This window comes from Calonectris borealis, chromosome 1, assembly GCF_964195595.1.
Source record: "Calonectris borealis chromosome 1, bCalBor7.hap1.2, whole genome shotgun sequence".
NCBI classification, from domain to species: domain Eukaryota; kingdom Metazoa; phylum Chordata; class Aves; order Procellariiformes; family Procellariidae; genus Calonectris; species Calonectris borealis.
The window spans coordinates 28,739,568-28,751,788 of record NC_134312.1 but is presented as its reverse complement, the minus strand read 5'-3'; the positions used below and the strand labels follow the sequence as shown (position 1 = coordinate 28,751,788).

Below are 12,221 nucleotides of genomic sequence, written 5' to 3'. Positions count from 1 at the left end.
AGTGGGTGGTTAAGAGCAAGCATCTGACTCTGTATTCTGAAATTAACTTTGTAGACTGTCAAAGCCTGTGAAAATCCTTCTGCCTTCACCAGAGTGAAGTTTCCTTTTATCAGTACCCATTTTAGGGCCCTGAGGACAAAATCTGTGGAAGAAGGTTCCCAAGATAAATCAGGGTTGAGAGAACAAAGTGTGTTGCATTGCAGTTATTGATAGGTGTTATTTTCACAAATAATAATGCTCTATGCATTGTTGTGTCCAGAAAAGGTCCATTCTTCCTCTTTAAATGTGTAACTTATACGGAAATGTAAGTTGCCTTTGTTAATCCTCTGTCATTTGTTTACAAAAAGACATTATAAAATTGTAACAGTTTGTTACAATTATTCCCATAAAGCATTTCATCTGAAAAGTGACATTTCTCATGTTTGTTCTTGAGATTATTCAACTAAGTGCATGCCTTTATGAAAGTCAAGAAATAGAGCCCACCCTTGCTTCAGCAAGTCCTAAGACACTGGAGAAACTACTGTACTATAGAAACTATTACATGGGGAAGCTTTGACTTTTTTAGATGCGGTAGAAGGATCTTTAAGCAAGACTTTAAAAGGCCTTTTAGGGTCTAGAGACTCCTTATATCCATAGTCCTCCATGGGAATTAGTACCTCCAACAGGTTATGCACCAGACCTGGTGCTGGGCCACAACCCCAAATGCTATTCAGACCAGTTAAAACAGCTGTGTCCCACCACATCAGAACCCTTTCCTGTAATATTTCTTGACAAAAAGACAAGCAACTGAAGAGAAAGGAGAATAATCCACTGATAGTACTGTTTTAGCCTCTGAAGTGTGACCTGTGCTTGAATCATTCAATGCAATTCTCTGTTATAAACAGCAAGGTGAAATTCCACAAAATACTTACAGTTCTTTGCATTAGTAGAGGAGTTTCAGAACAACCTATCCCTTCATCATTAAAACTCGATTCCATATTGATTATGTCTTCAATCACCTCTTCCATCTGATAAAATAATATTTTAAGACCAATCATTACAAATAACAATGGAAACAATGTTACTCGGAAAATATAGAGGAAATAATGTTGAGTATTTACTACACAATAAAACTGAATTTCAGAAGTTTATATCTTAAAATTCAAATAATTCAGGCACTTTTACACAATATTCACACTTTTTACTTCTTGTGAAAACAGTTTTTGTGGTTTAGCAAGTTACTTCTTTCCTCCCAAACACCAGCCCATTCCCCTTTTTTAACCCCTTATTGCAACACCAAGATCAGATGACAGGAGTGCATTGCTAAGTTGTAACTGTGATCTGTCACCTTCAACAAATGTGTCGTACCCACAGTGTATTGTTGCATTGGTGCAGGAAGGCTGAAAGGAACCTGTGGTTCTGCAAGAGCGTGAGTCACTCAAGATCTGGTGTTACACACCACTCTCAAGATTCAGCAGGCAGAGGTTTGTGTTGTGTTTGGCAGTACTCTGGATACTTCTCCAGCCAGCCGTCTGGTCCCACTTTTGTTCTAATCTGAATCAAAAGCTACTGAAGCAGATGGAATAGCTGATTAATTACTTGGGGAGAAACAATGAATACTTTGCAGCCATGTAGACACATATAGATTTGGACAAGGTACAGCATGAGTTTTCAATTATGATTTTGGTCTGGTTCCATTCACAAAATAACTTTGGGAAAGATCCCGTGATGAACCTGTCACTGTTAACTCCACCGTCTGCAGGAGCGGTTGACTCGTGCTCTGAGGCTTCTCAAGCAGCTCTTGGGAGCTGTCTGAAGAGCTGTAGCTGAAGGAAATGTAGAGGGTCCTATGCAATGAAAGAAAGTATCACACAGGCCAGGGACCTTTCAACATAGACGTTTAGGCCACGTGGCCCAGCACAGCTCATAGGTGTGCTCCTCTCCCTCTCCAAAAACCAGACACGTGCTGTCCGAGGAGTTGTGCCCAGATTTATTTAGGAAAGTGCTGTCTGGGCCAAAAGGATGCCAGGAAATGTCAGCAATTAGACAATACGAACGAATACAGTTCAGTGCACCAACCTGTGTGTTGGCTCTGTATTATTTCCTAATACACCTACAGCCTACACCGAACCACAGGGCACATCTGCAGCTAGGAAATTACACTGTGCCAATCATCTCCCTGAAGCTCTGGGATGGGATTATTCAAATTATTGGACTGATGCCTACAAGGACTTTGGCCTGTGCCAACTATCACTCTCCCAGTCATCACCAGGCACAGTTCAGGACAGTGGTTTATTTTTTTCAATTTCCTCACGCTTAGCTGCATAACGTCCAAACGCTCAAATGGGTCACAGTACATTTGTAAGATTCCTCTGCTCTGTTAAAGCCCAAGATATGACACAGCATCTCCATCTCTTATTTCTGTAGGAATTCCCCTTTTATCTAATAAGCACTCTCTCTTGAAATCTATTGAAGTATTAAAGGCCATAATGATCTACATCTCACACTGGCTGAGAATCTGACATTGTATAATAGCTGTACCTCTATTAAAATCGATGGTGGCACTAAAGTTAGCATATCTACACCAATTTACCCAAGATAACCCATATATAAAAATATCAGCTATCTGAAAAATTAATGAGCGATTCTTTCAGTTACATCTTTAAGGTAATCAGTATTTAACTTTGTTATGCAGGTAGGATAATACTTTTAGACAGAAATAACTCTCATCTGAAAAAAAAATGTTTTGCATTGCAAAACATATTCAAAAAACGTACAGCAATATATGACACACAGATAAAAAGATGCAACAGTACATTTTAACTGGCAGTAATTTAGAAGCCTGATCATGTAATAAGCCATTCACAGGCATTCAAGGGAATCACCCACGTAATCCAAAAGGATTCAGAGAGCAAGTGCTGCAACCAAAGGCCCCCGAAAGTAAAGAAAGCCATCTCTTGCCCGCTGCCAATACAATGTGGGTCCTGTAACGTTTTTGTAGCAGCACACAAAGCCCATTTCCCCATTCCTTTTGCCAACCCAGCCCTACCGCATTTTCGTGTTCTCCTCCAAGGGCCAGCAGCTTGGTAACGGGGCTTTCTGGTGTGCCAATATCGCTGACAGGAGGCATGTGTCCGTTTCTTAAAATGGAGGTCACTCCCACGGGCTGGATTGTGTGGGAGTGGGACAGGGAGAGCGTCTGGCTGGACAGCTTGGTATCGAGGGTCAGGTACTGCTTCACCTGGTGCCTCTGGCTTTGCTGTATGTGGTATCTAGACTGATTTTCCAAGTGTGTTTGTACCTGGGAAGGAATGAAAAGAATTGCTAAAATTTCAAGTTACTGGTACCAGTATTTGCCCATATGTTCACTTAAAAACTTCAGAACAATAGATTCAGCTTAGTAATACTTGGATGGAATTATTATTAACCTTAAAGCCTTTTTTTCAGTTTTGCACCCTTGCACATTTCTTATTTGTGAAAATATTCCCCTAACACAGCTGAATAAACCTTCTGAATAATTATCAAAGAAAAATAGAATTAGAAAAGATAAACACGATCCTGAGAAAAGACCAGAAGTATGCTACACATTTTTCTCTTCTCATTTAAGAATGATCTCTTTTGAAATCACTGATCATTACAATCAAATTTACAAGCATATATGTATTCTAAAATTAATATCACAGTGTGTTTACTGTTTTGTACTTGAAAGAATAAATAAATATATAAAGAAAAACATAATCCAACCAACTTCAAGTAATATCAACAGCAGCAGACATTCACTCATACCTAAATCTACATTTGGCTCACCTTGTAATAAGTACAGTCAGTTAAATGAGGCATTGCTGCACTTTTGCAAAAAAAAAAGACCAAAATAAAGAGTCCAAGCTATAGTCCCGGATGACTGTTCACTGTCCTCAAACGGCGCAGTCTTCTTGAAGTGCCTCTTGAGGACAGATCACTTTTTGAGTTTGTAGGACTTTATAAACTGAGTGGTCATGCCAAAATGGCTAATCTAGTAAGACTTTGGGCCATCCTTTGATTACAGAGATTGACAGTTGCTACTTCAAACAGCTTCCATTTCAGGTCAATGTCACATTCCTGCAATTTAACTACCAGAGGAGCACTGCATACACAAACCTTACTGTCATTTCAGCCCTGTGGCTTTCTCTTCTTCCTATGGCATGACTGGTCACAAATTTCTTGTAATAAATTTTTCTCAAGTGGCCTCTGTGTAAGCATGATTAATATTTGTTAAATAATAGCAAGACTTGCTTTGCAGCCCTTTTTTCTCAAAAAAAAATTCAGTCATTTAAACAAACTTCTTTTTAATTCCCCTAACATACATAAGCAGAGATAAATAGGCCATAAAAGGGGTTTGCATTTAAATTAGCTATATTTTTGTACAATATTGCAGTACCTACTTTATTTTTAATCATGTTATGGTGGCATGTCTGGAATTATTTTAATTATGTTTCTTTAAAGTAATTTTCTAGTCATATAAAAAAGATTAAGCCATGCAGTAATGAATATAATATTAATTATTTTGATGTAAGCCTTAAAGTTATTAAATAATATTCCTTTAAAATATTGATATAAAATCTTAAATACACTGTTTAGATTTTCCCCTGCTTTATGATAGGAAAGTATGCATCCCATGTAAGGTTTTAAAAATTACATGTGTATTTGGGATTTACTTAAATCATGATATTACTTGCCTTAACTGAGATCTTTGTGTTACTTTTAGAAAGTGTATAACGTACTGTTAATTTAGGCTCTGATTTATCATGTGTAAGGATACATATAAAACCATCCAAAATCATTCAGATACTTATGCATCTATTTACTCTTTCAGCTTCAGCAAGACTTAAGCTCATATTGAAAGTTAGGCAGTCAAGCAGTTTCTTAAATTAGAATCCAAACGTGGAATCTACTGCATGCCAGTTTAACGAATGTATCGATCTTGGGCAAAATGCAACGTGCTGAGGGGAAGAAAATATGTCCCGTTGTATGGCCAGAGCAGGGATTTGCTCCGCACCCTTGTTTTCTGCTGTGTTTCAGAAGCACCCACAGATACTTTGTACTTGTGCTGGACTCTAGGGTCACTGAACGAATCCACGCAAAATGACCACTACCCAGACCCTTGCACTGCCTAAACTGATGAAAATCTCTTTCCAGCAATGCAGAGCACTGCAATCAACAGCTTTGAAGGCACAACTTCTTTGCACGGCATAAATGTGAGTGGGATCAATGCATAGGCTACAAGTGCATTTACTGCATTTCAGCCCAGCTACCTTGTTCTCTTAAATGAAGCTGATGATCACTCTGTAATGAGCAATGAATTGTTGTCTTAGAAATTCTACAGGCCTACCTGGTGCATGAAATCCAGAATATCCAATATTTTCAAATTAAATGGGAAACATAAGAAATTTGCAGTGTCCAAAGTTTATACTACCTTGTTTTAAAGTTTGTTTTTAATAAGGAGTTTTAATAAGGAAGTGGGTTCTGCCACAAGAAGATTGCTGAAAAGTCAATGGCTTGCTTTTTGCTTTCTCTGGACTGCAGATTGCTAGTGGCAGACTGAAACGTCTGTGCAGCCCAATTTCCTAGTGAACCACCACAGGGCAGTAGAAGCATCCTTATTTCACCCAATAATCCCAGTATAGTATCCTCTAGCCGTGTCGGGAGATTAATTTTCTAATTCCTCATCTTTTGAGGAGTTCCCATAATCGGTGAGAGCATTTTATCAGAGATTGGGAAATTTTAAGGTGAAGGTATCTGAAACTCTCCAGTCTAGGAGTCCTCCCATATAGGAAATCATTAAAGTGTCTTTGGACCAAGGACCTGCAATATTGATGCTGACACACCTTTTACTGCCACAACAGTCTGAATATAGGGTTACCTTCTTTTTTTTCCTCTCTCTGTGTCAACGAATATTTAATCATTTGTTTAAAGCAGAACAGCTTTAAAGGAAGACACTGAGATGGTTTTCAGGGTAGAGCATCCAAGAAGCTGGTGGCTCTGTGGAATCTGGCTTCTCATCTCTGACACAAATTAAGCAGTGTGATTTGATAAAGCATATCTAGCTCTCAGCACACCATTTTCTATTAAATGTCTCTCTGCCTTCCTATTTTTTTTGTGAAATGGATGACCTTGCTCGTTGATATGCCTGATTTCTGGCAATCCATAGCAGAAATAGGATCTGAAGATCCAGATCCTGACTCAGACAAGCCTCAGACACAGCCCAGGACACAGTGTTTTCCTACTGGCACGCCTGCTCTAGCTCTCCGTATAGTCAGGGACCTGACTCTTCCTGTCAAGTGCTCCTGAGGTTAAATAGGCTCTTTTGATTGTTGTGTGTGCAAGGTAATGAATTTGTGCAGATGAAGTGCTGGTTCTCCTCCCAGGCATTCCCTTGCAGTGGCTGTGGCCATGTATTTTAAATGTTAATTATTTCAGATTATTTGAGGAGTGAAGAACAGCATAAAGTTCAACAGTAAATAGATTATCCACTCCCTCTTAGGCACTTTTTCTGCTTTTGTCTATTATCTGGCTTTCCTAATCATGGTGAAATTAAAGCCTATTCAGAACCAAAAACATCAAGTATGCAGGGAGCCAAAAGCATCCAACCCAAACTCAAATATTTTAATTCTACCAGAACAAAGCTAGAACAGAAATGAACAATTTGAGATGGATTTTGTAGTCCAGAAAAGATCCCAATGTACATGTAACCGGCTGTACCTATTTCTATTTTATATCTCACTGACAAGCCAGTTCTCAGAACAAGAACAGAACAGCTTTTCAGAATTACAGATGCATATTCAAACTTCTTCAATTGCTCTTTCTAAATTGAGCACACATCATCATGTTGTAAAACTGCGGTAGAGTTGTAACATCTTTTCCCACGCTGACACTAATTTTACTTTCATTTCTAATATATTGCACAATGGCAAACTAACTTCCGTAGTTTATTTACATAAACTATTTTATTTCCACATTTGCTGATGAGATTTTTTTCCTACTAGTGAAAGAATAGCTGGCATGCCAAAAGTAAGAAAGAGGACATATTTAGGAGACATAAAGGAGGCATGAACAATGTTGGTAGAAAAGGACCTGAGGGTGCTGGTTAACAGCCGGCTGAACATGAGCCGGCAGTGTGTCAGGGCAGCCCAGAAGGCCAACGGCATCCTGGCCTGTATCAGAAATAGTGTGGCCAGCAGGAGCAGGGAGGTGATCGTGCCCCTGTACTCGGCACTGGTGAGGCCACACCTCGAATACTGTGTTCAGTTTTGGGTCCTCACTACAAGAAGGACACTGAGGTGCTGGAGTGTGTCCAGAGGAGGGCAACGAAGGTGGTGAAGGGTCTGGAGGACAAGTCTCATGAGGAGCAGCTGAGGGAACTGGGACTGTTTAGTCTGCAGAAGAGGAGGCTGAGGTGAGACCTCATTGCTCTCTACAACTATGTGAAAGGAGGTTGTAGTGAGGTGGGTGTTGGTCTCTTCTCCCAAGTAACTAGCGATAGGACGAGAGGAAATGGCCTCAAGTTGCGCCAAGGGAGGTTTAGATTGGACATTAGGAGAAATTTCTTTACTGAAAGAGTGGTCAGGCCTTGGAACAGGCTGGCCAGGGAAGTGGTTGAGTCACCAACCCTGGAAGTATTTAAAAGACGTGTAGATGGAACGTTTAGGGACGTGGTGTAGTGGGCATGGTGGTGTTGGGCTGATGGTTGGACTCGATGATCTTAGAGGTCTTTTCCAACCTTAATGATTCTATGATTCTATGATTCTATGTCAATGATATTCCAGTAAGTAGCAGTGCTACATCTCGTATTGGTATTTCATGAAGGGCAAGCAGGTGATACCTGTACTCCCAGGCTGCTTAGCCCAACATCAGTCCTGGGAGAAGTAATAGGAAAACTGAAAAGAGACTCAATTAATAAATTATTAAAAGATAAGAATATAATTAATGGTAGTCAACATAGTTCTGTGCAAAATAAGCCTTGTCAAACAAATCTACTTCTGTTCTTTGATGAGATTTCAAGTTAGGTTGCCAAAGGTAACGATGTAGTATAATACACTTCAACTTTTGTGTGCCTTTCGACTTAGTATCATTTAATATTCCAATTAAAAATATAGCATTATACAATATCAATAAAGTGTGTTTTAACTGGATTAAGAATTGGCTAACGAACATGCATAAGAAAGTAATCAGCAAAGGCTCAGCATCAGAAAGAGGGGCTCTTCAGTCTTGTACTACTCAACATTTCCATCAGTGATTTGGGATTAATGAAAAATAAAATCGACTAAAAAGAATAAATATTTTTTAGAGTAGTGATACCATTGAAAGAAAATGTGTTCCCAGTCAGCCAAATACACATCTGCATATGCTGGAGGAAGAAATACAGGATGCAACAATGGAGAAAACTGAATGGTGAAACGAGTCTGTAAAGAATTTGGGGTGGTAACAAACCAGCAGCTCAGCAGGAGTGTCCAGGTAATGCTATAGCAAGAAAGGGAAATCGGCATAAAGGAAGTAGTGAATAGGAACCTGGCTTTACTCTGTTTTTATTTATGGCTCAGGAGAGATCAATAATGGTATCCTAAAAATATTTGTACCCTAAACATTTTTAAAATACTGTTGAAAAAATTGAAAGGATGCAGAAAAGAACTATGGAAGTAATTGAAGACCGAGAAAAGGGTGTTTCAATTAAAGTTTAAAGAAACTCAGCTATGTCCTTGTTGTCAAATTGAAATTTGTGAAATTTGTGGGAGATGCTGAATGTGACAGGGTCTTTCAGACAGCACAGAAAGCATGGCAAGAGCCTCTGGCCACAAACTGATGTTAGGCAAGCTCATATAGGAAATTATGTGAATAAATAGTTAAATACTCAAAAGGAAATGGTCTAACTTCTAATTATGTTTTCTTCAAACTAAGGGTCGATGACTTTCTGGAAGAGATGCATTAGCCAAATCCAAGATACACTTTTTTCAAACACATTCTTGGACTCAAAGCTGAGTATTAGGATAATAACTGAATGGAATACAAAAGCCTGTGATTTTAGAGGAATTAGAATGAATGGTCTAATAGCCCATTCTGTGTTTAAATTTTATGGATTTTTGGATCTAAGAATTGGCTATTATAAGAGCAACTTTTTCTTTGACAAAAATTCAGTCTGAATTTAATAAAAGTTTAAATCTCTGCTACAAAATAATATGCTTAAATATGTCCAGTATACTGGGCAGAACTCAGTAGACTTCATTACAGTTTGCCATTTATGCTTGATTTTAATTTGTTCCAGTTTTTTTAATAGCTTTTGAAGTAAAATTTCTCACCCTGATGGGATCGCATCATTTATCATTGGTCCTGAACACAACACCTCTCTGAAACTGTTTGAGTTATGGGGCTTCATGTTCTTTTCAGCCACTGTACCAGAAAATAAGCATCTAATTATGAACTTTTTAATTATTAAAATGTTCTGTAAGTACCCAAAAAGTCTAATTCCATTTTAAGATAAGAAACACAGTCACAACACAGACTATTTTAGCTCTATTTCTGAGGACTTTCAAATGGATTTTAAGGGTTAGGGAAAAAAGCATTTTTAGTGATGAAATAATCCTTTTTAACTTCTATTACAAATGAACATCAGTTGTTTGTTTGTCCTGCTCTTTCTATTAAACTTTTTAAGAAAAGCTTATTTATGAAATTATTTCATAATAAAATGAAAATTCAATTTAACTTAGCAATTATACACTTCTGTTGTATCTTAAAGACTATCACCAAATAATGTAGTTGTTCACTTTAATGTTTAGTTTATAAAAGCGTGTGTGATTATGTCAATTAATTACTTAAGCTAAACACAGTAATTAATTTTTAAATGTGAATATTTTTCTTATTGGAACTTTGATCTGACTAGATGAGACCTTCTCCATTAATATGCATGAAGACAGAATACAAAGCAAAAGACATCCAGTCTGGCAACTCACAGTTGTGTTTAGTTGATGCCTTAGAGTAGCTTTCAAGTTAAGAAAAAATTCTCATGTGACTCTAATGCACTATTTTTCATCTTACTTAACCTTTGACATCATATTCATCAGGAACTTGTGAATGTTCTTTCAAGGGTGAAGAGACTGAAGAAGAAATATTTTAAAGTTCTTTGACAAAGGCCATGTCTTCAACAGTGACTACTGCTTCTGTATTTTGGTATCTCAATGTCTAAAAATAGCTGATAATTGTAAATGTGCGGTAGGAGGGGAGCCAATGGGAAATTCTCCGTCATGCTGCCAACCATTATGAAAACCAAGAGCAACGTAGAAGCAAAAGAACTTCAGAATAGACCTTGCAGAAACCAGTGCTGGATAAGGAAATTTTCTCTGCACAGCATAAGCAGCAGAACAGCATTTTTCTCAGGGAGAGGAAGACAGCAAAGCTCTCAGGGCTGTGGCTATTAGAGGCTAAATCTTACAGCTAGCCATCTCCTGTCAAATCCCCGTGCAGTCGCAGGGATTTTGATAACATTTCCCCATTGTGGTATTCTCTAGCACTCACTGAGCACTGATGGAGCTCAATCCTTTCAGGTATTCCTCTGTGCTAACCTCCTTGTGCAATCAGAAATGAGTTGGGGGAAGCCAACTACCTGCACTGAGCAGCTACAGAGACATTATCAAAGCAAACACTTCCATTTGCACCAGTATACCTGAGACACTCTTGGCTTCTTAATTGAACTCCTGCAGTTAAGACACACACAGCTCTGATGGCTCCTTATCCATCACCAGCTTGACTTCTGAAGAAAGGATCCCTAAGGTCTTAAGGCCAGCTTGTCATGTTTTAAAATAACAATGAGTCTCGATGAGTTTGTGGTCTCCACTGGCAGAAAAGACTCAAGTTTTTAACATTGCACTATAAAAACAGTCTATAAAGTTAAGCAAAGCAAACTATGGGAAGTATTTTTACAAAACTATCTCTTTGATTTAAGTTAGAATTTATGCTGAAAATCTAAACTGTGAATAAAAGCAACCACTACAGTTAATAGGCCACACAAGCATAACAATGGACCACAATCAAATTATGAAACCCCGGCTAATATCCTTACTTTGACTCTGCGCAGTGACCCTGTCCATGCTCTCATTGATTCCTGAGATCTGCGAATATAATAAATCTTTACTGTTCCAGTTCTTCTTTATTGTTGGTGTTATTAAAGGACAGCGAATGTGACTCTCACATTGAAAGAATGGAAAGAAACTTTCGGTATGGCTAGCTATGTTTAAACAGCTAGGTCCTGATACCTTTACTTAACTACTTCTCTCTATCTCCAGAAGTCATTCAAATTAGTTCAGTGAATAAGATGCTATTAAATGGAGAAGAGGGTATCACACACGTATTCAAGGAAAATCAGTTTTGAATACAGAAAGTACAATCATCTAAGTTTTAGTTAAAAATCGTCTGCTAATGAACTTCTACCAGTGCAGTTTGTTCAGCCCTTGTAGAAGAAACAAATTAGCAGTATTGAAAGTTCTGTGTTTGTCAACTGCAACAACTAACACAGATCCATAAAAATTACAGTTATAGCAGCATGGGAAATCCATCATTAGAATGATGTATTACATTCAGACATTCAAGATTTTCTGACAAATATCGTATGTCAAAAAGAAATTTAGTCCAAAATACAGGATTCATATAACACAGGCTGATACAGGGATCAGGAATAATGAAAGTGCTTGTAGACATGAAATTTCATAATTTAATGTCAGCATTTTTAACAATTTAACTTCAGATGAAAGTACTCAGAAAAGACAAATGATGACTGTATTATGAAGATCCATATAGTCTATTTTGTTATCGACAGGTAAAATCTGGAATATAGGTCTAACATTGGAGAGAACGAGTAGGTATATGTGTACTACCTTTACGCGTAGATGAGAAAGTCAGGTGGCTGAACTTCAAAATGAATGAACCAAAAGAAGAAAGATCACTGGTGTGATGGCTATTTTAGTAAATTCCTGAATAGTTTCAAAAGACTTTGATTTGTTCTTTGATTTCTAATTGTTTTCATGTGACAACTACCGTTTTCTCACTTGTATCTCACTTTAAAGATGAAGACAACTCAGAGAGAAGTGAGCCTTAAAACGTATGAAGAAGGAGCATGAAGTAATAAGTTTCTTATTGTGGGTTACATATTTTTCCTGGCTCCCCAGGTGAGTAGACACTATATCATTTGAGATGCAATGATGGCGGTAATATCCTTGCTG

General features: G+C 38.0%; 1 protein-coding gene across 2 annotated transcripts in view; it reads right to left on the bottom strand.

Moving 5' to 3' along the window:
* TFEC (transcription factor EC) overlaps positions 1-12,221 on the bottom strand; it is a 64,770-nt gene that overhangs the window by 31,747 nt on the left and 20,802 nt on the right. For both annotated transcript variants that reach the window (XM_075147355.1, XM_075147365.1), the window contains exons 2-3: positions 3,029-3,280; positions 912-1,007 (exon numbers count right to left, since the gene is read on the bottom strand). In XM_075147355.1, coding sequence (XP_075003456.1) covers positions 912-1,007; positions 3,029-3,109 — 177 coding nt within the window. In that variant the 5' untranslated portion in view covers positions 3,110-3,280. The remainder of the gene's footprint in view (positions 1-911; positions 1,008-3,028; positions 3,281-12,221) is intronic.